The sequence below is a fragment of the Salmo salar genome, chromosome ssa03 (genome assembly GCF_905237065.1).
Source record: "Salmo salar chromosome ssa03, Ssal_v3.1, whole genome shotgun sequence".
NCBI classification, from domain to species: Eukaryota; Metazoa; Chordata; class Actinopteri; order Salmoniformes; family Salmonidae; genus Salmo; species Salmo salar.
Genome location: NC_059444.1, coordinates 17,438,702 through 17,464,554, shown reverse-complemented (window position 1 = coordinate 17,464,554; position 25,853 = coordinate 17,438,702). Strand labels below are relative to the sequence as shown.

Below are 25,853 nucleotides of genomic sequence, written 5' to 3'. Positions count from 1 at the left end.
CATAAAGTGGAGCTGTATTGTAACATAACGTAACTTAACATAACGTAGGATCTGATAATCAACATTCTGCCAATTCTCTGCCATTTACGCAGTTATTCTATGTTTTATCAGGTCAATCCTAATACAGTAAGATCCTGATAAGATTGGACAACAAGGGCACTTCAACAGTCACTTCTAAGGGTACTACAATGAAGGGGACACCTTTGATCAGTCTCCTTCTATCAGACCTGATTTCCCCTTCTATCAGACCTTACTTTGAGGGTCACTCAGCGTGGAGCCGACGGTGCTGATGATATAATTGACTTTGAGCTGGACGATCTAGTCCTTGTCCTCCAGCCAATCCCGCACTCCGTCTGCTTGGTGCGGAAAAACCACAGGCCGGCCACGCAGCCGTTCATCATGATGACCTCACGAGGGCACAGGAAGGGCAGGAACTCACACTTCTCCTCTTTGACCAGCTCCATCTGAGGAAAAGTATAGCATATGTTTTTTTATGTTGTCTTTTTATATTGCTCTCAGCTCCCCTTCCCCCTATTCTAACCTACCCTTTGTTCCCGACTTGTCTGCAGGACTTTCAAGAATTAAACATAATTGTTGAAACGTGAAAACATTTCTATACAAAAGACATGTTTTGACGTCATGTTGAGGAAATGTCATTCATTTATCTCAGGACTAAACTCAGCAAACCGGTAAGATTACAATTAAGTTCTAGTCAGGGTTTTCTCTCATATTAGGACAACAACCCCCCCCAAAATAAAAATACAATATCTTTGATAAAAAAAACATTTTTTGTAACCCTTTTTTTCAGTTGAAATATCCTTGGAATGTTCTCCTAACATTCATTAAAATGTTGTGCACAACATCTGTAACAACTCCCACAGATCACTCCCCAAAAGTTCTCATAAGGTTTCCAGGTAATGTAATAACACAATGTACCAGTAATATTTCCTAGCAAACCAAAATTGATTCTGTGAAAGTTCCCAGAACATTCGTTAGGTTGCGGCAAATGTTCTCATAACACAATAACTGTCCAGTCATGCTGATGGTTAAACAATGTTTGTATAAAACATTTGCCTGATGTTGCAAGAACGTACCCAGAACTCATTTTGTCTCTTTTTTTAAAAGTTACCAAAATGTTTCATTAGGTTGTGGGAACAGTCTGGTGGGAACATTGTGGGGACATCAGAAAATATATGTTTCCAGAACACAAAAAACTTTCCAGTTGTGCGGATGATTATACAATGTTACTTTTAGTGTGCAAAAAAACATTCACCTGATGTTGCAAGAATGTATCTAGAACACATTTAATCTGTTATTTAAAGGTTCACAGAATGTTTAATTAGGTTGTGGTAACAGTCTGGTGGGAACATTGTGGGGACATCACAAAAGATATGTTCCCAAAACACAAAAAACTATCTAGTTGTGTTGACATTCAGATAATGTTTGTATCAGGGTGCAAAAAATATTCCTTTGATGTTGCAAGAATGTTTACAAAACAGCATTTCTGAGTTCTTTAAAGGTTGTGGGAACAGTGTGGATACATTACAACATTAGTATGAAGGAAGTAAGATTTTGTTTTGCGAGCCAATGCTAACTAGCATACTAGCATGCTAGTAGATAGAGATAGAATTCCAGTCATTGTGCTAACGCTAGTTAGCATTGGCTCCCAAAACTCTCTCTAACTTCCTCCATACTAGACACAGAGGCATAAAAATGGTATCCACGAGTTCATTTGACTGGAGAAGTAGTATCATTAGGCTATTTACAATGCCTTCAGAAAGTATTCACATCCCTTGACTTATTCCAAACAATGTTGTGTTACAGCCTGAATTTAAAATGTATTAAATTGAGATTGTGTGTCACTGGCCTACACACAATACCCCATAATATCAAAGTGAAATTATGTTTTTAGACGTTTTTGAAAAGTTGAAATGTCTTGAGTCAATAAGTATTTAACCCCTTTGTTACGGCAAGTCTAAATAAGTTCAGGAGTCACATGCTAAGTTGCATTGACTCACTCTGTGGGCCATAATAGTGTTTAACATGAATTCTGAATGACTACCTCATCTCTGTACCCCACACATAGAATTATCTGTAAGGTCCCTCAGTCGAGCAGTGAATTTCAAACACAGATTCAACCACAAAGACAAAGGAGGTTTTCCAATGCCTCGGAAAGAAGGGCACCTATTGGAAGATGGGTAAATAAAAAAAGCAGACACTGAATCTCCCTCTGAGCATGGTGAAGTTATTAATTACACTTTGGATAGTGTATCAATGCACCCAGGTGGTGTATCAATGGATGGTGTATCAATGGATGGTGTATCAATGATGACTTTAAAACAGTTACATACTGTAGATTAATGGCTGTGATGTCAGAAAACTGAGGATAGATCAACAACATTGTAGTTACTCCACAATACTAATCAAAATTACAGAGTGAAAAGAAGAAAGCTTGTACAGAATAGCAAAGATATGAACTTTATGTCCTGAATACAAAGCGTTATGTTTGGGGCAAATCCAACACAAAACATATTATCAAGCATGGTGGTAGCTGCATCATGTTATGGGTATGCTTGTCGTCGGCAAGGTCTTAGGAGTTGTTCAGGCAAAATCCTAGAGGAAAACCTGGTTCAGTCTGCTTTCCAACAGACCCTGGGAGACAAATTCACCTTTCAGCAGGACAATAACCTAAAACACAAGGCCAAATATACTCTGGAGTTGCTTACCAAGATGACAGTGAATGTTTCTGACTGGCCTAGAGACAGTTTTGACTTTAACTGGCATGAACGTCAATGGAAAGACTTGAAAATGACTGTCTAGCAATGATCAACAAACAACTTGACAGAGCTTGAAAAATAATAATGTGCAAATATTGTACAATCCAGGTGTATGTACAAAGCTCTTAGACTTACCAAGAAAGACTCACAGCTGTAATTGCTGCCAAAGGTGATTCTAACATGCATTGACTCAGGGGTGTGAATACTTATGTAAATTAGATATTTCTGTATTTCATTTTCATTAAATTAGCAAACATTTCACTTTGTCGTTTTGGGGTATTGTGTGTAAATGCGGGCTGTAACAACAAAATAAGGAATAAGTCTAGGGTGTGAATACTTTCTGAAGGCACTGTACTGCTATGATATGGAGCCCATTTTCACATCTTTTTCCCATTTCCCCTGCTATGGTTTTCTTTGAATTGATGATCAAACTTTATGATCAAACATGAAATCTGATGACTTTTCCTAGAGTGACCCCAACACTAGATAAAGGAAATATTGCCTTTGTTCATATTTCCATGAAAGCTGTACACCACCAGGGTACAATGATTGTCTTAGGGTCATTTCTGACCAGGTAGTAATAAAATAATTTACACACCACAAAAACCACAAAGACACACACACACACACACACACACACACACACACACACACACACACACACACACACACACACACACACACACACACACACACACACACACACACACACACACACACACACAAATAGCAATTGAGATTATGTGTGCTACTGATTGAACTCAGACAAAACTAAACTTTATTGTGCATGTGCAGCATCTCCCCTCCACGACCCCACACATGACTCAAGTTCACAGACAAAATAAAAACAATTTCAGACAAAATAAACATTTCTTGAAAGCATTGTTTATTAATGGGGAATGCGGTCAGAGGCTATAAAGGTGTTGCAGATGACAGTCCCCCCAGTTCTCTCTTTGCTGAAGCCATGAGTGCACGTTTCAGTGCCCAAAAGGTTGTAGATCAGATTTTTTCAGATGTCCAGGAGGAACAAGAGAACAATGATTTAGAAGAGCAGGAGGTATCTGAAGAAGAAGATGGGGAAGAATACAACCCAGAGCACGATGCATACTCTTCAGATGAAGAAGAAATCCCCCAAGCTGAAAGAGAGACATTTTTGTCAAAGAACAGCAAAATAACATGGTTGGTGTCCACTGATTAAATGCAGTCTTTCTGCATTGTGAAGAGGGAAAACCCAGATATTCAAAAAGTTTGTGATGAATGACAGGTTGTTTCTCATGCAAAATAGATTTGGGGGTTTAAAATTAAATTAAGCTGCTTTATTTTAGGGGTTTAGTGAAGGCGGGTAATTTTTTACCCTTAGGACAAGGGGAGTATACAGAATGTTAACCTGTTTAGGATAGGGGGCAGTATTTTCACGGCCGGATAAAAAACGTACCCAATTTAATCTGGTTATTACTCCTGCCCAGAAACTAGAATATGCATATAATTAGTAGATTTGGATAGAAAACACCCTAAAGTTTCTAAAACTGTTTGAATGGTGTCTGTGAGTATAACAGAACTCATATGGCAGGGCAAAACCTGAGAAGATTCTATATGGGAAGTGCCCTGTCTGACCATTTCTTGGCCTTCTGTAGCCTCTTTATTGAAAATACAGGATCTCTGCTGTAACGTGACATTTTCTAAGGCTCCCATAGGCTCTCAGAAGGCGCCAGAACGTGGAATGATAACTCTGCAGTCCCTGGGCGAAAAACAGTAGGGGTTTTGGAGAGTGGTCGTTCTGAGAACAATGACACTGGTGTGCGCGTGCATGTGACGACTCCATTTTCTACTTTCAGTGTTTGAACGTATACAACGTCTCCCGGTTGGAATATTATCACTATTTTACGAGAAAAATAGCATAAAAATTGATTTTAAACAGCGTTTGACATGCTTCGAAGTACGGTAATGGAATATTTTGAATTTTTTTGTCATGATACGCGCCGGCGCGTCACCCTTCGGATAGTGCCTTGAATGCAAGAACAAAACGCAGCTATTTGGATATAACTATGGATTATTTGGAACCAAAACAACATTGGGTGTTGAAGTAGAAGTCCTGGGAGTGCATTCTGACGAAGAACAGCAAAGGTAATCCAATTTTTCTTATAGTAAATCCTGAGTTTGGTGAGTGCCAAACTTGGTGGGTGTCAAAATAGCTAGCCATGATGGCTGGGCTATCTACTCAGAATATTGCAAAATGTGCTTTCACCGAAAAGCTATTTTAAAATCGGACACCGCGATTGCATAAAGGAGTTCTGTATCTATAATTCTTTAAATAATTGTTATCTTTTTTGTGAACGTTTATAGTGAGTCATTTAGTAAATTCACCGGAAGTTTTCGGTGGGTATGCTAGTTCTGAACGTCACATGCTAATGTAAAAAGCTGGTTTTTGATATAAATATGAACTTGATTGAACAAAACATGCATGTATTGTATAACATAATGTCCTAGGAGTGTCATCTGATGAAGATCATCAAAGGTTAGTGCTGCATTTAGCTGTGGTTTGGGTTTTGTGACATTATATGCTAGCTTGAAAAATGGGTGTGTGATTATTTCTGGCTGGGTACTCTCCTGACATAATCTAATGTTTTGCTTTCATTGTAAAGCCTTTTTGAAATCGGACAATGTGGTTAGATAAAGGAGAGTCTTGTCTTTAAAATGGTGTAAAATAGTCATATGTTTGAGAAATTGAAGTTTTTGCATTTTTGAGGTATTTGTAATTCGCGCCACGCTATACCATTGGATATTGGTGAGGCGTTCCGCTAGCGGAACGTCTAGATGTAAGAGGTTTTAAGACTACACAAGGGTTAAATAATATTATTTCTGTTTCCATGGCATCAATTGTTTTCTTTGATTGTTTCGTGGAGAAAAAAAAAATTCAGAGAATGAAACTGGTTTCATAATCGCGTCAAGAGTTTTTTCCTTTCTTTTCTTTCATAAAAAAACTGAAGACATTTGTACAGTGCAATACCTTCTTTATTACTTTTTCACAGAAAAGACAAAAGGACAATATGAATGGCCATGAGCTTATAGCCAAGACGAAAGCCACCATCAGCTGCCTAGCAAATATATATGAATAACAAATGTAAGAGCAACCAGAAATGAAGTGTGTCAAAAGCAGTCAGCTAGCTGCATATAGAGGCTACATGGCTATTGGAATAGCGGCTGTAAAGAGCAGTATGTTCATAGCTACTGGGTCATGGTCAGAAACATTTTTGTGAGTAATTGAGCATAGTCAGGTTCTATTCAAACTTAAGATCCGTATGTATAACTCATGAATTGATTTCAAAGATAGAATTTTTGCTAAAAAGAAGTTCAGTTATAATTCTGCCCAAGGCCCGTATTCAAAAAGTATCTCAGAGTAGGAGGACATAATCAATACTCTGGTCAAAAGAGCATCTTCTGAAGGAACTTTAAAGCCACTGTTAAGAGCCATGCTCTGAGAGGCTCTAGCTTTATGGCACAGTCAAACGCTGTGTCACCGGCACCCTGCATGATGACCACACCATGGAGCTCAGGCAGCTGAGACTTACAGCTACACATGCCTGAGGAAGCAAGAGTGGGGGAGGAAGGGATGGAGAGAGAGAGCGAGAGAGAGACAACGTGAGGATTTGCCCTGCTCTTACAGTGCATTCGGAAATTATTTAGACCCCTTGACTTTTTCCACACTTCGTTACATTGCAGCCTTAATCTACACACAATACCCTATAATGACAAAGCAAAAACAGGTTTTTAGAAATGTTTGCAAATGTATTAAAAATAAAAAAACTGAAATATCACATTTACATAAGTATTACGACCCCTTTGCTCAGTACTTTGTTGAAGCACCTTTGGCAGCGATTACAGCCTCGAGTCAAATCAAATTAAACTTCATTTGCCACAATTGCCGAATACAACAAGTGTAGACTTTACCGTGAAATGCTTACTTACAAGCCCTTAACCAACAGTGCAGTTAAAGAAGAATCTTTTCAGTCTCCTTTTCAGGCCACACAGTCGTGGGTGAACAGGGAATACAGGAGGGGACTAAGTACACACCCCTGAGGGGTTCCAGTGTTAAGGATCAGCGTGGCGGACGTGTTGTTGCCTACACTTACCACCTGGGCGCGGCCCGTCACGAAGTCTAGTTGCAGAGGGAGGTGTTTAGTCCCAGAGTCCTTAGCTTAGTGATGAGCTTCGTGGGCACTATGGTGTTGAACGCTGAGCTGTAGTTGATCAACAGCATTCTCACATAGGTGTTCCTTTTGTCCAGGTGACAAAGGTCGGTGTGGAGTGCGATTGAGATTGTGTCATCTGTGGATCTGTTGGGGCGGTATGCGGATTGGAGTGGGTCTAGGGTGCCTGGGAGGATGCTGTTGATGTGAGCCATGACCAGCCTTTCAAAGCACTTCATGGCTACCGATGTGAGTGCCACGGGGCGGTAATCATTTAGGCAGGTTACCTTCGCTTCCTTGGGCACAGGGACTATGGTGGTCTGCTTGAAACATGTAGGTATTACGGTCTTGGTCAGGGAGAGGTTGAAAATGTCAATGAAGACACTTGACAGTTGGTCCGCGCATGCTTTGAGTACACGTCATGGTAATATATCTGGCCCAGAGGCTTTGTGAATGTTGACCTGTTTAAAGGTTTTGTTCACATCGGCTACCAAGAGCGTTATCACATAGTCATCCAGAACAGCTGGTGCTCTCGTGCATGCTTCAGTGATGCTTGCCTCGAAGCGAGCATAAAAGGCATTTAGCTCGTCTGGTTGGCTCGCATCACTGGGCAGCTTACGTCTGGGTTTCCCTTTATAGTCCGCAATAGTTTTCAAGCCTTGCCACATCCGACGAGCATCAGAGCTGGTGTAGTAGGATTCAATCTTAATCCTGTATTGACACTTTGCTTGTTTGATGGTTCATCTGATTAGTCCGGATTAGTCTCTCTCTCCTTGAAAGCGGCAGCTCTAGCCTTTAGCTCGATGCGGATGTTGCCTGTAATCCATGGCTTCTGGTTGGGATATGTACGTACAGTCACTGTGGGGACGACATCATCGATGCACTTATTGATGAAGCCGATGACTGAGGTGGTGTCTTCCTCAATGTCATTGGATGAATCCCGGAACATATTCTAGTCTGTGCTAGCAAAACAGTCCTGTAGTGAGCGAGTCACTGGTACTTCCTGCTTTAGTTTTTGCTTGTAAGTAGGAATCAGGAGGATAGAATTGTAGTCAGATTTGCCAAATGGAGGGCGGAGGAGAGCTTTGTATGCATCTCTGTGTGGAGTAAAGGTGGTCTAGGATATTTTTTCCCCTGGTTGCACATGTGACATGCTGGTAAAAATTTTGTAAAACTGATTTAAGTTTGCTTGCATTAAAGTCTCCGGCTACTAGGATCGCCGCTTCTGGGTGAGCATTTTCTTCTTTGCTTATGGCTTTATAGAGTTGATTGAGAGCAGTCTTAGTGCCAGCTTCCATTTGTGGTGGTAAATAGATGGCTACAAATAATACAGATGAGAACTCTCTTGGTAGATAGTGTGATCGACTGCTTATCATAAGGTACTCTACCTCAGGAGAGCAATACCAAGAGACTTCTTTAATATTAGACATCGCTCAACAGCTGTTATTGACAAAAAGACACACACCCCCACCCCTTGTCAAATCAAATCAAATGGTATTGGTCACATTCACATGGTTAGCAGATGTGTAGTGAAATGCTTGTTCTTCTAGTTCCGACCATGCAGTATTATCTAACAAGTAATCTAACAATTTCACAACATCTACCTTATACACACAAGTGTAAAGGAATGAATAAGAATATGTACATATAAATATATATGGATGAGCGATGGCCGTGCGACATAGGCAAGATGCAGTAGATTATATAGAGTAAAGTATATACATAATAGATTAGTAATTTAGAGTATGTAAACATTATATAAAGTGGCATAGTTTAAAGTGACTAGTGATACATTTATTACATCCAATTTTGATTATTAAAGTGGCTAGAGATTTGAGTCAGTATGTTGGCAGCAGCCACTCAATGTTAGTGATGGCTGTTTAACAGTCTGATGGCCTTGAGATAGAAGCTGTTTTTCAGTCTCTCGGTCCCAGCTTTGATGCACCTGTACTGACCTTGCCTTCTGGATGATAGCGGGGTGAACAGGTAGTGGCTCGGGTGGTTGTTGTCATTGATGATCTTTTTGGCCTTCCTGTGACATCGGGTGGTGTAGGTGTCCTGGAGGGCAGGTAGTTTGCCCCCCGTGATGCGTTGTGCAGACCTCACTACCCTCAGGAGAGCCTTGCGGTTGTGGGCGGAGCAGTTGCCGTACCAAGCGGTGATTCAACCCGACAGGATGCTTTCGATTGTGCATCTGTAAAAGTTTGTGTGTGTTTTCAGTAACAAGCCAAATTTCTTCATCCTCCTGAGGTTGAAGAGGCGCTGTTGCGCCTTCTTCACAACGCTGTCTGTGTGGGTGGACCATTTCAGTTTGTCTGTGATGTGTACGCCGAGGAACTTCAAATGTTCCACCTTCTCCACTACTGTCCCGCCGATGTGGATAGGGGGGTACTCCCTCTGCTGTTTCCTTAAGTCCATGGTCATCTCCTTTATTTTGTTGACATTGATTGTGAGGTTTCCTGACACCACACTCCGGTCAGACCTTCACCTCCTCCCTGTAAACTGTCTCGTCGTTTTTGGTAATCAAGCCTACCACTGTAGTGTCGTCTGCTAACTTGATGATTGAGTTGGAGGCGTGCATGGCCACGCAGTCATGGGTGAACAGGGAGTACAGGAGAGGGCTGAGATCGCACCCTTGTGGGGCCCTAGAGTTGAGGATCAGCGGGGTGGAGATGTTGTTTCCTACCCTCACCACCTGGGGGCGGCCCGTCAGAAAGTCCAGGACCCAGTTGCACAGGGTGGGGTCGAGACCCAGGGTCTCGAGCTTAATGACGAGTTTTGAGGGTACTATGGTGTTAAATGCTGAGCTGTAATCGATGAACAGCATTCTTACATAGGTATTCATCTTGTCCAGATGGGTTAGGGCAGTGTGCAGTGTGATTGTGATTGCGTCGTCTGTGGACTTATTGGGGTGGTAAGGAAATTGGAGTGTGTCTAGGGTCTCAGGTAGGGTGGAGATGATATGGTCCATGACTAGTCTCTCAAAGCACTTCATGATGACGGAAGTGAGTGCTATGGGGCGATAGTCTTTTAGCTCAGTTACCTTAGCTTTCTTGGGAACAGGAACAATGGTGGCCCTCTTGAATGTGGGAACAGCAGACTGGGATAGGGATTGATTGAATATGTCCGTAAACACACCAGCCCGCTGGTCTGCGCATGCTCTGAGGACGCGGCTAGGGATGCCGTCTGGGCCAGCAGCCTTGTGAGGGTTAACACGTTTAAATGTTTTACTCACGTTGGCTGCGGTGAAGGCCCACAAGTTTTGGTAGCGGGCCGTGTCAGTGGCACTGTATTGTCCTCAAAGCTCGCAAAGAAGTTGTTTAGTTTGTCTGGGCGCAAGACGTCAGTGTCCGCGACTGGGCTGGTTTTCTTTTTGTAATCCGTGATTGACTGTAGACCCTGCCACATACGTCACGTGTCTGAGCCATTGAATTGCGACTCTACTTTGTCTCTATACTGATGCTTAGGTTGTTTGATTGCCTTGCAGAGGGAATAGCTACACTGTTTGTATTCGGTCATGTTTCCGGTCGCCTTGCCATGATTAAAAGCAATGGTTCGCACTTTCAGTTTTGCGCGAATGCTGCCATCAGCCACGCTTTCTGTTTGGGGAAGGTTTTAATAGTCAGCGTGGGTACAACATCATCAATGCACTTTCACTCGTCTTACCAGAGGTAGCGTCTCTGTTCTGCCGGTGCATGGAAAATCCCGCCAGCTCTATATTGTCTGTTTCTTCATTCAGCCACGTCTCAGTGAAACATAAGATGTTAAAGTTTTTAATGTCCTGTTGGTAGGATAATCTTTATAGTAGGTTATCAATTTTATTTCTAACAATTGCATGTTAGTAAGGAGAGTGGAAGGCATTGTGTGTTTACTCACTCGCCTCCGGATTCTCAGAAGGATCCCCAATCTCCGTCCCCTTTTTCGGCGTCTTTTCTTCACGCTAAAGGTGTGGATCTGGGCCTGTTCCAGTGAAAGCAGGATATCCTTCTCGTCGGACTCGTTAAAGGAAAATGTTTCTTCCAGTAATTGCTTTTCTGATGTCCAGAAGTTATTTTCGGTCATAAGGGACGGTAGCAGCAACATTATGTACATAATAAGTTAAAAAATGAGTTACACAAAATACAAAAAAATACAAAAAATTGCACAATTGGTTGGGAGAATGTAAAACGTCAGCCATGTTCTTCGGCGAATTCTTGTTAGCATTAGTCTTCATGGGTATGACGCTAAAAGCTTAGCACACCTGTATTCGGGAAGATTCTCCATTCTTCTTTGCAGATCCTCTCATGCTCTGTCAGGATGGATGGGGAGTGTTGCTGCACAGCTATTTTCAAGTCTCTCTAGAGATGTTCGATCGGGTTCAAGTGCGGGCTCTGGCTGGGCCACTCAAGGACATTCAGAGACTTGTCCCGAAGCCCCTCCAGCATTGTCTTGGCTGTGTGCTTAGGGTCGTTGTCCTGTTGGAAGGTGAAACTTCACCCCAGTCTGAGGTCCTTAGCCTGGAGCAGGTTTTCATCAAGGATCTCTCTGTACTTTGCTTCGTTCATCTTTCCCTCGATCTTGACTAGTTTCCCAGTCCCTGCCACTGAAAAACATCTGCCACCACCATGCTTCACAGTAGGGATGGTGCCAGGTTTCCTCCAGCCATGACGCTTGGCCTTCAGGCCAAAGAGTTCAATATTGGTTTCATCAGACCAGAGAATCTTGTTTCTCATGATCTGAGAATCCTTTAGGTGCCTTTTGGCAAACTCCAAGCTGGCTGTCATGTGCCTTTTACAGAGGAGTGGCTTCCATCTGGCCACTCTACCATAAACGCCTGATTGGTGGAGTGCTGCAGAAATGGTTGTCCTTCTCGAAGGTTCTCCCATCTCCACAGAGGAACTCTGGAGCTCTGTCAGATTGACAAACGGGATCTTGGTCACCTCCCTAACCAAGCTCTTGTAAGTAAATAAAATGTCACGCCCTGACCTGAGAGAGCCTTTTTTATGTCTCTATTTAGGTTCGGTCAGGGTGTGATTTGGGTGGGCATTCTATGTCTGTTTTTCTATGCTTTGTATTTCTTTGTTTTGGCCTGGTATGGCTCTCAATCAGGGACAGCTGTACATCGTTGTCGCTGATTGGGAGTCATACTTAGGCAGCCTGTTTTCCTTTGGGGTTTGTGGGTAGTTAACCTCTCTAGGGTCGGCGGGACCCAAATCGTCCCACCTACGTAACAGCCAGTGGAATCCTGTGGCACATTATACAAATACCTTAGAAATGCTATTACTTCAATTTCTCAAACATATGACTATTTTACACCATTTTAAAGACAAGACTCTCGTTAATCTAACCACACTGTCCGATTTCAAAAAGACTTTACAGCGAAAGCAAAACATTAGATTATGTCAGCAGAGTACCCAGCCAGAAATAATCAGACACCCATTTTTCAAGCTAGCATATAATGTCACATAAACCCAAACCACAGCTAAATGCAGCACTAACCTTTGATGATCTTCATCAGATGACACACCTAGGACATTATGTTATACAATACATGCATGTTTTGTTCAATCAAGTTCATATTTATATCAAAAACCAGCTTTTTACATTAGCATGTGACGTTCAGAACTAGCATACCCCCTGCAAACTTCCGGTGAATTTACTAAACATTTACTAAATTACTCACGATAAACGTTCACAAAAAGCATAACAATTATTTTAAGAATTATAGATACAGAACTCCTCTATGCACTCGATATGTCCAATTTTAAAATAGCTTTTCGGTGAAAGCACAATTTGCAATATTCTAAGTAGATAGCCCGGCATCACAGGGCTAGCTATTTAGACACCCAGCAAGTTTAGCACTCACCAAAGTCAGATTTACTATAAGACAAATGTTATTACCTTTGGTGTTCTTCGTCAGAATGCACTCCCAGGACTTCTACTTCAATAACAAATGTTGGTTTGGTCCCAAATAATCCATAGTTATATCCAAATAGCGGCGTTTTGTACGTGCGTTCAAGACACTATCTGAAAGGGTAAATAAGGGTTACGCGCACGACGCATTTCGTGACAAAAAAATTCTAAATATTCCATTACCGTACTTCGAAGCATGTCAACCGCTGTTTAAAATCAATTTTTATGCCATTTTTCTCGTAAAAAAGCGATAATATTCCGACCGGGAATCTCTGTTTAGGTTCAGAGATGAACGAAAATAAAAACATGGGGTGGACTCGTGCACGCGCCTAAGCTACTGGGCAGAAGTAGTAACCAGATTAAATCGGGTACGTTTTTTATCCGGCCGTGTAAATACTGCCCCCTAGCCCTAACAGGTTAACCTGTTGGGGATAGGGGGCAGTACCCGATTTAATCTGGTTATTACCACTGCCCAGAAACTAGAATATGCATATAATTATTGGCTTTGGATAGAAAACACCCTAAAGTTTCTAAAACTGTTTGAATGGTGTCTGTGAGTATAACAGAACTCATATGGCAGGCAAAAACCTGAGAAGATTCTGTACAGGAAGTGCCCTCTCTGACCATTCCTTGGGCTTCTTGACTCTCTTTATTGAAAACTTAGGATCTTTGCTGTAACGTGACACTTCCTACGGCTCCCATAGGCTCTCAGAACCCGGGAAAAAGCTGGCTGGCTGAAAAACATTAGCGCCTTTGGTAAGTGGTCTATCAGAGGACAATGAGACTGAGGCGCGTGCACGAGGCAACCCCATGTTTTTATTTTCTCTCTCTTTGAACTAAAACACAGATTCCCGGTGGGAATATTATCGCTTTTTTATGAGAAAAATGGCATAAAAATTGATTTTAAACAGCGGTTGACATGCTTCGAAGTACGGTAATGGAATATTTAGAATTTTTTTGTCACAAAACGCGTCAGGCGCGTCACACTTCTTTACACTTCGGATAGTGTCTTGAATGCACAAACAAAACAGAGGATATTTGAACATAACTATGGATTATTTTGAACCAAACCAACATTTGTTATTGAAGTAGAAGTCCTGGCAGTGCATTCTGACGAAGAACAGCAAAGGTAATAACATTTTTCTTATAGTAAATCTGACTTTGGTGAGGGCTAAACTTGGTGGGTGTCTAAATAGCTAGCCCTGTGATGCCGGGCTATCTACTTAGAATATTGCAAAATGTGCTTTCACCAAAAAGCTATTTTAAAATCGGACATAGCGAGTGCATAGAGGAGTTCTGTATCTATAATTCTTAAAATAATTGTTATGTTTTTTGTGAATGTTTATAGTGAGTCATTTAGTAAATTCACCGGAAGTTTGCGGGGGGTATGCTAGTTCTGAACGTCACATGCTAATATAAAAAGCTGGTTTTTGATATAAATATGAACTTGATTGAACAAAACATGCATGTATTGTATAACATAATGTCCTAGGATTGTCATCTGATGAAGATCATCAAAGGTTAGTGCTGCATTTAGCTGTGGTTTGGGTTTATGTGACATTATATGCTAGCTTGAAAAATGGGTGTCTGATTATTTCTGGCTGGGTACTCTGCTGACATAATGTAATGTTTTGCTTTCGTTGTAAAGCCTTTTTGAAATCGGACAGTGTCTTTAGATTAACGAGTCTTGTCTTTAAAATGGTGTAAAATAGTAATATGTTTGAGAAATTGAAGTAATAGCATTTCTAAGGTATTTAAAGAACGCACCACAGGATTCCCCTGGCTGTTACGTAGGTGGGACGATTTCGTCCCACCTTCCCTAGAGAGGTTAATTTCTGTTTAGTACCTGACAGAACTGTTTGGCTGTCATTTTTTTGTTTAAAGTGTTCTATCTTTAATAAATTCATGATGAGCACTAACCACGTTGCGCCTTGGTCTACTCTCTTCAACGACGGCCGTTACAGAACTACCCACCACAAGACGACCAAGCAGTGGGGTAAGGAGCTGGAGAGGAGCTATCTAGAGTCCTGGACTTGGGAAGAGATACTGGACGGAAAGGGACCCTGGAGACAGGCTGGAGAATATCGCCGCCCGACGGAGGAGATAGAAGCAGCGAAGGCAGAACGGCGTTTCTGGGAGGATCGGCTGGCACGGCAAGAGGAGGTGAGGCAGCCCCAATATTTTTTTTTTGGGGGGGGGCACACGGGATGGTCGGCGGTGCCGAGGATGGAACTTGAGCCAGTCGGGGTGAAGTTAGTGGTGAGCGAAGGGAGCGAAGCAGAGACAGTGAAGGAGTTGATGGGGAGATTGGAGGAGAGAGATATGAGAGAGCTGCTGTGTTGCTGCATGAGGCACGACATTCGCCCACGACATTCGTCCTCGAATTGATGTCACCTGAGTCAGCTCTCCATACTCGTCCTGAGGTGCGTGCTAGCCGTCTGGTGAAGACTGTGCCAGCCCCACGCACCAGGCCTCCTGTGCGCCTCCCCAGCCCTGCACATCTTGTGCCTGCTCCCAGAGCCAGGCCTCCTGCATGTCTCCCCAGCCTGGTGAATCCTGTGCCAGCGCCCAGAGCCAGGCCTCCTGCATGTCTCCCCAGCCTGGTGAGTCCTGTGCCTGCGCCCAGAGCCAGGCCTCCTGCATGTCTCCCCAGCCTGGTGAGTCCTGTGCCTGCGCCCAGAGCCAGGCCTCCTGCATGTCTCCCCAGCCTGGTGAGTCCTGTGCCTGCTCCCAGAGCCAGGCCTCCTGCATGTCTCCCCAGCCTGGTGAGTCCTGTGCCTTTGCCCAGAGCCAGGCCTCCTGCATGTCTCCCCAGCCTGGTGAGTCCTGTGCCTGCGCCCAGAGCCAGGCCTACGGAAAGTCCCCGTCCAGAGCTTCCGACGACAGTTCCCCATCCAGAGCTTCCGGCGACAGTTCCCCGTCCAGAGCTTCCGGCGACAGTTCCCCGTCCAGAGCTTCCGGCGACAGTTCCCCGTCCAGAGCTTCCGGCGACAGTTCCCCGTCTAGAGATGACCCTCAGTCCGGAGCCTGCAGAGACGGCCCACAGTCCGGAGCCTGCAGAGACGGCCCACAGTCCGGAGCCTGCAGAGACGGCCCACAGTCCGGAGCCTGCAGAGACGGCCCACAGTCCAGAGCCTGCAGAGACGGCCCACAGTCCGGAGCCTGCAGAGACGGCCCACAGTCCGGAGCCTGCCGAGACGGCCCACAGTCCGGAGACGGCCCACAGTCCGGAGCCAGCCGAGACGGCCTACAGTCCTCCGGCGCAGCCAGAGTCGCCCGCCTGTCCTCCGGCGCAGCCAGAGTCGCCCGCCTGTCCTCCGGCGCAGCCAGAGTCGCCAGCCTGTCCTCCGGTGCCCGCGGTGAGGGACCTCGCTCTAGAGGTGCCACCAAAGTGGGGTGAGCCAGTGGTGGAGCGGGGTCTACGTCCCGCTCCAGAGCCGCCACCGCGAAGTAATGCCCACCCAGACCCTCCCTTATAGGTTCAGGTTTTGCGGCCGGAGTCCGCACCTTTGGGGGGGGTACTGTCACGCCCTGACCTGAGAGAGCCTTTTTTGTCTCTATTTAGGTTCGGTCAGGGTGTGATTTGGGTGGGCATTCTATGTCTGTTTTTCTATGCTTTGTATTTCTTTGTTTTGGCCTGGTATGGCTCTCAATCAGGGACAGCTGTACATCGTTGTCGCTGACTGGGAGTCATACTTAGGCAGCCTGTTTTCCTTTGGGGTTTGTGGGTAGTTAATTTCTGTTTATTACCTGACAGAACTGTTTGGCTGTCGTTTTTTTGTTTAAAGTGTTCTATCTTTAATAAATTCATGATGAGCACTAACCACGTTGCGCCTTGGTCTACTCTCTTCAACGACGGCCATTACATAAAAACCACCATTTGAATCAGTAAATAATTCCAGTGAAAGAGGTGAACAAGTAAATCAGTATTATAGACTCATAATCTCTCGGTTAATTCTTGTAAGCAACAAAGCATGAGGGGGTGTGGCATATGGCCAGTATATCACGGCTAAGAGATGTTCTTAACCACAACCCAACGCGGAGTGCCTGGATACAGCCCTTAGCCGTGGTATATTGGCCATATACCACAAACCCCTGAGGTGCCTTATTGCTATTAGAAACTGGTTACCAACGTAATTAGAGCAGTGAAAATAAAGGTTTTGTCATACCCGTGGTAAAAAAAAACGGTCTGATATACCATGGCTGTCAGCCAATCAGCATTCAGGGCTCGAACCACCCAGTTTTTAATATACTTTATACTCTACGTGATGTGTGCTCCACACATACTTTGGAGCAATCTCATTACTACTCTGTCATCACATTTTAGACAGAGTGCATTCTGGATGTTTGCCATGTACAACTGTCAGTGTACATTGTAAAGCGTCTATCATTGTCCAAAACGTGGTACACACAGCAGTGTTTTAGAATATTAGACCGTTCGTTTTCATACTTTTCGAATTCTCAGCGCAGCTCAAGCAATTTCTCCAACCTTTGTCACATTCAAATGAAAAGAGGATGCGTACCGGGAGCAGTGTTGGTTGGGAATTCTGGGGCGTTGCGCGATGGTGGTGTCAGAGCCACGTAGCTATGTCACAATGGGACGCTGGATTATCGTGTCTCTGCGTCTGAGGACTATGATCTATGCTTAAAACTCCAGCCTTAGGGCTACCAAGATGTATAATACCAAAGTCATATCACGATGATATACATACAGTAAGAATAAAAAAAAGATTTGATTGCACAATAGTGAATGGTATTTTACTTTACTGCTGGAATACGTTACCTCTAAGAAGTTAATAATCAAAGATAGGTGCAATCAAATTTGGTCCAATTTGCCCTTTCATAAAAAAAACGTAAAGTTTGGCCAATACACTGTCAATAGCTTATAGTTAAAGAGGTGTTGTGTTAACCCTATTGACTGTGTCAATTACTGGTTGATGAATAGTGATGAACAGTGACTGATGGGCCGTGAGTTATACAGAATAGCTTGAAGGTCAATCTGAATGATTACCTCAGACCCCAGAGCTATTCTACCTCCACCCTCATTTGGCACTACTGACTGCATGTGTTTGCTGTCATTTATAAGGTTAAAGGCTGCGAGGAACCAATCAGATCTCTTTATGTACATCTTCTTGTCTCATTCATTTCTTCAAATAAAATGGGCAGATTGGATAACCTTGGCAGGTCATTTTTAGATTGTAATGGTGTATTCCTCTGACTACTCTTTTATGTTATCTATCAAGGCTGCAAATGTTTTCTTTCCTTCATCGATTATTCATTAGCTGACCAACCTCTCTTTAATAAAAAAAGCTAAATGTTAAACCAAGATGCAATGAAATTCCATGCAGTAATCTTTAAAATGAAATGCGATAATCATATTGTATAAAATTAATCTGCAGTTATATACTCAATATACAGGATGTATAACATCTCAATATAATCAATATACGGGAAGTATTACATATTAATATACTCAATATACAGGAAGTATTACATCTCAATATATTCAATATACGGGAAGTATTACATCTCAATTTACTTTCCAGTAAAATCCCAATAATTCAAATACAGAACTGCACCTACTATGTATACTACCTACCTACTGTACTAGAGAACATAACACAGTGTGCCACTGCTAACTGTGCTTAACACTGAGCAAGATCCTCCAGTAGAGTAACAGCATGCTTACCTTCCTCTGTGTCGGCACTGACAGATGCTACGAGCTCACTCTGTTAGTTTTATACACCAGGGTCGCCATTTGTGTTCTGTGCAAAGATGTAAAATATGAATAAGGTTAACAAGGTGAAGGGGAAATAAATGCTATGAAGAGAATAAAAAAGTGTACTTTAACAATAACAGCCCGGACAATGACATCTACTCCATATTAATGCACTCTCATTTTTCAGGTGTGTGCATCCTATATGACTGGGGAAAGGTGCTTTGGCTCCAGAGCCGTGCGGAGAGACGCTAGGATAATTCATCATCGCAGGTGGCTTCACTCCCACTCTGACTCTCTCTCAATGCTCGGCCGGCTCGGCCTGGCCAGTCCTTGTGTATCACGCACCATCGACCACTGTGGCGTTGGCTGATGGTGAGTAGTGCTACTGTAACCAGTGCTTGACTTGGGCAGGAGCACACCGAAGCTGAGTATTGGCACCTCAAATGTTCTACTGCTTGAGCTCCTGCACCTCATAGAATAGTAGCAAAAAAGATTGTGGAGCTCCTGCACCCAGAATGAGTACCGGCACCTATTTCAGTCTAAGTCAAGCACTGAGTGTAAAGTTACTGTGATTTCTCTGTAAGAGTTATGTCAGGTTAAGTACCCATGGGTATTGGACAAGTCACTGACCTTAAACCAATGTGTAACTGTGAGTCAAATAGCAAGTCTTACAGCTGCTAAGTACTGTATGTTTTGTTACATTGAAAAACTACCCATGTTATGCTATGGGCTAAGTTTAGTAAGGAGAATCAGCCAGCATAATGTCTGTTTATAACCCAAGAAAACTCAGGAGGCTGAAGAAATTTGTCTTGGCTCCTAAGATCCTCACGAACTTATACATATGAACCATTGTAAGCAATCTGTCGGGCTGTTGACGCTCTATTGGTTACACGGACTCTTGGCCTCCCATCCTATTCTAACCACCTCTCGCCGGCATTGTATTCATGTTACCTGATGAAATTGCTGTACAATATGATCTTGTTGCCATCTAATGCACATTCAAATGTCATAAATCAACACCGCAGAGCTCTCCCTGTTCTCTGCCGTACCCTGATTGTATTACTGCTGACAATATCTGGAAATGTGCATGTACACCCTGGCCCATCTACTGTTGCTAGCCCCAATTCTGACTTGTCCTCTGCTATCTGCTTCACTGATTTCTGCTCTCGAAAAAGCCTGGGTTTTCGGCATGTTAACACAAGAAGCTTATTACCTAAAATGGATCAATTGAAAGTGTGGGTCCACAGCTCCAATCTAGATGTGTTGGTCAGTGCTGAGACGTGGTTAAGGAAGAGTGTTTTGAGTGTTATAACCTTTATCGGCAAGACAGATCTTCCAAAGGTGGTGGAGTGGCAATCTTTACCAAGGAACACCTTCAGTGCTCAGTTGTCTCCACCAAGTCTGTCCCCAAACAATTAGATCTTCTGGTTTGAAGCATTAAACTTTCAAATAGCTCTTTGTTGACTGTTGCTGCGTTTTACCGTCTTCCATCAGCACTGGCCTGTACCCTACCTGCCCTAAGCTCTCACCTGGACCCTTACACTAAGTCTGAATTTGTCCTGCTAGGTGACCTAAACTGGGACAGGCTTAAACCACCTGACCAAGTCCTAGAGCAATGGGACTCCCTAAATCGTTCTCAGATTATTACCAATCCCACAATATATGACTCTAAAACACCCAGAGAAGGCTACTCTCTTTGATGTTATCTTCACAAATAATCCTGATAGGTATCAGTCTGGTGTTTTCTGTAATGACCTTAGTGATCACATTTTTACAGCCTGTGTTCGTAATGGCTGCTCAGTGAAACGACCTGCCCTGATTTGTCATAGACACGTGGTAAAAAGCTTTAATGAGCAAGCCTTCCTTCATGACCTGGCCTCTGTAAATTGATATAGAACCAGCTCGATCCCCTCTGTCGAAGACGCTTGGACGTTATTTTTTTACATTTTCAGTGGTATTGTTAACAAAACACACTCCCATTAAGAAAATGGGAATTAAAAACAGGTTCAGCCGCTGGTTCGACTGTGATCTTGCAGTTACTCCACCTCAATAATTCCATTTGGCGAAAAGCTCGGCACACGCATACTCAGGCTTACTTGCTCTCATTCAATGACAAATAAGTGCACTCAGTCTATCCGGAAGGCCAAAGTTAGTTCCTTTAAGGAGCAGTTCTCTCTCTGTGGGTCTAACCCCAAGAAGTTCTGGAAAACTATTAAAGACCTGGAGAATAAACCCTCCTCCTCAAAGCTGCTCATGACCCTTAATGTTGATGATGTGCTTGTTACTGACAAGGAGCACATGGCTGAGCTCTTTAATCACCACTTCATTAAGTCAGGATTCCAATTTGACTCAGCCATGCCTCCACCTCTTCTAATGCGACTAGCTCTGATGCTCCTCCCTCTTTTTTCCCCCGTACAAAATTTCTCCCTGCAGGCGGTCACTGAGTCTGAGGTGCTAAAGGAGCTCCTTAAACTTGACCCCAAAAAAACATCTGGGTCAGATGGTTTAGACCCTTTATGCTTTAAGGTTACTGCCCCTATCATCGCCAAGCCTATCTCTGACCTCTCTGGGGAAGTTCTCATTGCTTGGAAGGCAGCCACGATGCATCTTTTATTTAAAGGGGGAGATCAAGATGATCCAAACTACTATAGGCCATTTTCTATTTTGCTCTGTTTATCAAAAGTGTTGGAAAAACTTGTCAATAGTCAACTGACTAGCTCTCTTGATGTCTATGGTATTCTGTCTGCTATGAGATCTAGTTTCCGCTTAGGTTATGGATGTGTCACTGCAACCTTAAAGGTTCTCAATGATGTCACCATTGACCTTGATTCTAAGCAATGTTGTGCTTCTATTTTTATTGACTTGGCCAAAGCTTTTGATACGGTAGACCATTCCATTCTTGTGGGCCGGCTAAGGACTATTGGTGTCTCTGAGGGATCTTTGGCCTGGTTTGCTAACTACCTCTCTTAAAGAGTACAGTGTATAAAGTCAGAACATCTGCTGTCTCAGCCACTGCCTGTCACCAAGGGTGTACCCCAAGGCTCGATCCTAGGCCCCACGGTCTTCTCAATTTACATCAACAACTCAGCTCAGGCAGTAGGAAGCTCTCTCATCCATTTATATGCAGATGATTCAGTCTTATACTCAGGTGGCCCCTCCCCGGATTTTGTGTTAAACGCTCTACAACAAAGCTTTCTTAGCGTCCAACAAGCTTTCTCTGCCCTTAACTTTGTTCTGAACATCTCCAAAACAAAGGTCATATGGTTTGGGAAGAAGAATGCACCTCTTCCCACAGGTGTGATTACTAGCACTGATGGTTTAGAGCTTGAGATAGTCACCTCATACAAGTACTTGGGAGTATGGCTAGACGGTACACTGTCTTTCTCTCAGCACATATCCAAGCTACAGTCTAAGGTTACATCTAGACTTGGTTTCCTCTATTGTAATCACTTCTCTTTCACCCCAGCTGCCAAACTATCCCTGATTCAGATGACCATCCTACCCATACTAGATTACGGAGACGTAATTTATAGATCGACAGGTAAGGGTGCTCTCGAGTGGCTAGATGTTCTTTACCATTCGGCCATCAGATTTTCCACCAATGTTCCTTATAGGACACATCACTGCACTCTATACTCCTCTGTAAACTGGTCATCTCTGTATACCCGTGGCAAGACCCACTGGTTGATGCTTATTTATAAAACCCACTTAGGCCTCATTTCCCTCTATCTGAGATACCTACTGCAGCCCTCATCCTCCACATATAACACCCGTTCTGCCAGTCACATTCTGTTAAAGGTCCCCAAAGCACACACATCCCTGGGTCGCTCCTCTTTTCAGTTCGCTGCAGCTAGCGACTGGAACGAGCTGCAACAAACACTCAAACTGGACAGTTTTATCTCCATCTCTTCATTCAAAGACTCAATCATGGACACTCTTACTGACAGTTGTGGCTGCTTCGCGTGATGTATTGTTGTCTCTACCTTCTTGCCCTTTGTGCCGCTGTCTGTGCCCAATTATGTTTGGATCATGTTTTGTGCTGCTGTCATGTTGGGATTCTGCCATGTTGTGTTGCTACTATGTTGTTGTCATGTTGTGTTGCTACTATGCTGTGTTGTCATGTATTGCTGCCATGCTATGTTGTTGTCTTAGGTCTCTCTTTATGTAGTGTTGTGGTGTCTCTCTTGTCGTGATGTGTGTTTTGTCCTATATTTTTATTTTACTTTTTAATCCCAGCCCCCGTCCACACAGGAGGCCTTTTGCCTTTTGGTAGGCCGTCATTGTAAATAAGAATTTGTTCTTAACTGATTTTTCAAGTTAAATAAAGGTTGAATAAAAATAAATCATAAAAAGTATCACTGCCTGGTATGGCAACTGCACCGCCAGCAACCGCAGGGCTCTCCAGAGGGTGGTGTGGTCAACCCAACACATCACCGAGGGCACACTGCTTGGCCTCCAGGACATCTACAGCACCCAGAGTCACAGGAAGACTCCGGGAAGACCTCATCCACCAAAGCCACGGCCTGTTCTCCCCACTACCATCTAAAAGGCGGAGACAGTATTGGTGCCTCAAAGCTGGGACCAAGAAAATTGAAAACAGCTTCTATCTTCAGGCCATCAGACTTTTAAATAATCACCACTAGCCGGCCTCCGCAAGGTACCATCCCCTACACCTTAGACACTGACACTAACTGACACGATACCACTCGGTACTCTACCCTGCACCTTAGAGACTGCCACCCTAGGTACGTAGAGTCATTGAACACTGGTCACTTTAATAATGTTTATTGTTCTGAAATAGTTTATGTAGTTAGATACAGATAAGAGTGGCATTCCTGCAACACAATTCCGTAGAAATTATATTTGATATCTGAGAAACTGATTACCCACTTTATATGTACAGTACATACTGTGTTCTCGACATAGCTCATCCTATATAACTACAGCTGTACATACCTTTTTCCTACTTAAAATATTGTCCACTCTGTCTATACACATCACATATTTATATTCTAGACTTTGACATCGCTCGTACTTATATTTCTTAATTTCTTCTTCTTTTCTCTTGGTTTTATTTGTGTATTTCACTGCACCTGCTTATCTGTGTACGCAACAAATAACCTTTGATTAGATTTTTTACTATGTTTTACAGCATACTTTTACATCAAACACAATATTTGTCAAAAATGCAGCCCTTTCCAAACCTGTTTGAAACCCGTTCAGTGGACCTTTTTTTTCACCAAAGGCTCTTTTTCTTCATTTGATGTCCTAAATGCACCTCTTTCATACAATTCCAGCCACAGCACGTCAGTGTACTTCCTTTCAACCTCACTGTTGGGAAGAGCTGCCATCAAAAGCTTGTTTTATGGAATATGACACTCGTTCCCACAAAGTAATATTGTGTGCATTGCAGAATTTGTAGTCTATACAACCTGCCTGACTTCATGCCTTTGATGGAAAGAAGCCATTCTTGAAAAGGCACCATCAGAAAAATAAGCTTGGGCTTTGAACAATTGGAACAAGAGAGTGACACAAAGATCCCACTGCTATAACCACAATCAGTAAGGACAGTCAGCAACACAACAACAGCGATAGGTACAAACCCTGCGTGTGTTAGCTAGTGCACTTAACTGCCCGAGAAATAACCCTTCTTATCTATGCTCTTCAACCTGCTCTGAACAGTGGGAAACATATGCATGTCAATCTCAGCAGAGGGTTTGAATTTAGAAAAAAAAATACAGAACTGGTAAAAAAAAAATGAGACTCTTCATTTTCTTTCTGAAATCCAATTCCTTTGTGTTCTGCTGTGAGACAGAAAAAAAACAGAAAATACATCCCTGAATAGTTTGAAAGTAGCTCCATGCTCTAATTACCAAACCAGGCACCAACAGGTTCCAAACATAATAAATGCTACCCAGCTTCTTTTCATTACAATAAAGGAAAGTCACACACACACCACGCAGCTAGGCCTCCCACCAGGGGTATTTGAATTTCCTTAAATCAAATCAGTATAGGCATGGCAGGGTTTATTCACTTACATATCTAAATATAGACTTTCATTTGAAACCAAATTGCTTCAGTGTACCATCTCCCTTTACTTGTGTGAGTAAGAACAAGGTATTACATGAGCTAACGAGCGATACTGTTAACTATGGTCACCATAGGAAGAGAAGGAAAGTGACAGCTGCGATAGGAGACTATAGTATATATAGACATGAAAAATAAGCCCCTTGTTATACTCTACTGTAACGAGAATGAGAGAGAGAAAATGAGAAGAAGGAAAAAGGAAGAAGAGCAGAGGACTGGTGAGGCAGATAAATATATGAAGTAGACAAAGGAAGAAAGACTGCTAGTACAACAGTGGGTTTCACTACAGCATTCGTTACTACAGTAAGCACTGTGCGGTAGGTAGCTCTGTCTCACTTTGGTCCCATGAAAACCAAATGGAGCAGGCAGAAGAAGTCTGAAATGAGAAAGGTAGTGGTTGGAGGACACCTCCCTTTCTCCCAGACAGACCACCTCATCATGATTGCAATGGGGGACTGTGGCACAGAGCAGGACTAACCTAGCTGGCATACTGGAGATTTTATGAGTCTGTGGTGCCCTTAGTGTAAGTACAGTAGTCTTGTAGTCATGCATCCTATTGTACATACAAGAGGTCTTGTTCCGAAAACGATCTGAGGCTTTTCTCCCAAGACCCTAATATATATTTTTTTATATGGGCACCTGTCCGAATGGACCTGAGGACAACTAGACCCGTTCCCTTATAGACCCGGTCCATTCAGAGTATTAAGTAGCAGCCTACCTGTTGACTATTGGTCACTGTAGCCTATCCTTCTCATTTAACTTTTAATTGCATCATTTTAATTCCATCTTCCATTGATCTCCTAACTTGCTTGCTGTGGCACACACAGAGCCAGAGGCTAGTGCCGCTTTGATGACTTGTGATTGGCCGACAACAAAAAGCTACACACGCCACTCTCGTGAAAATCCTGTGCAGCAGTATAAAAGAGAAAAGTTTCTCTCTCTCTCTGTTGCAGAAGTCGCGGTCGTGTCTGTACGGGTCGTTACCGGCAAATCACTTATAATTACACATACTCGAGACCTGTGACAATCAAATCAGATCCAATTCGGATCCGAGGGTCAACTACAGAATTTCAGACCTGTCTGGCCTCCGTTATTTGGGTTCCGGTGGACCAATTAGACCTCTAGTACATACATCCGAGGGACGGGCATTTGACATTTTTTGACTCTTTGAGAACTCACATGATTTTTATT

At 43.1% G+C, this 25,853-nt stretch overlaps 1 protein-coding gene across 1 annotated transcript in view; it reads right to left on the bottom strand.

The window, feature by feature from the left end:
- Window positions 1-25,853, bottom strand: part of LOC106598776 (dihydropyrimidine dehydrogenase [NADP(+)]) — an 81,044-nt gene that overhangs the window by 5,789 nt on the left and 49,402 nt on the right. Inside the window, 3 exon segments of the mRNA XM_045716021.1 lie at window positions 255-341; window positions 344-464; window positions 6,252-6,358. Coding sequence (XP_045571977.1) covers window positions 255-341; window positions 344-464; window positions 6,252-6,358 — 315 coding nt within the window.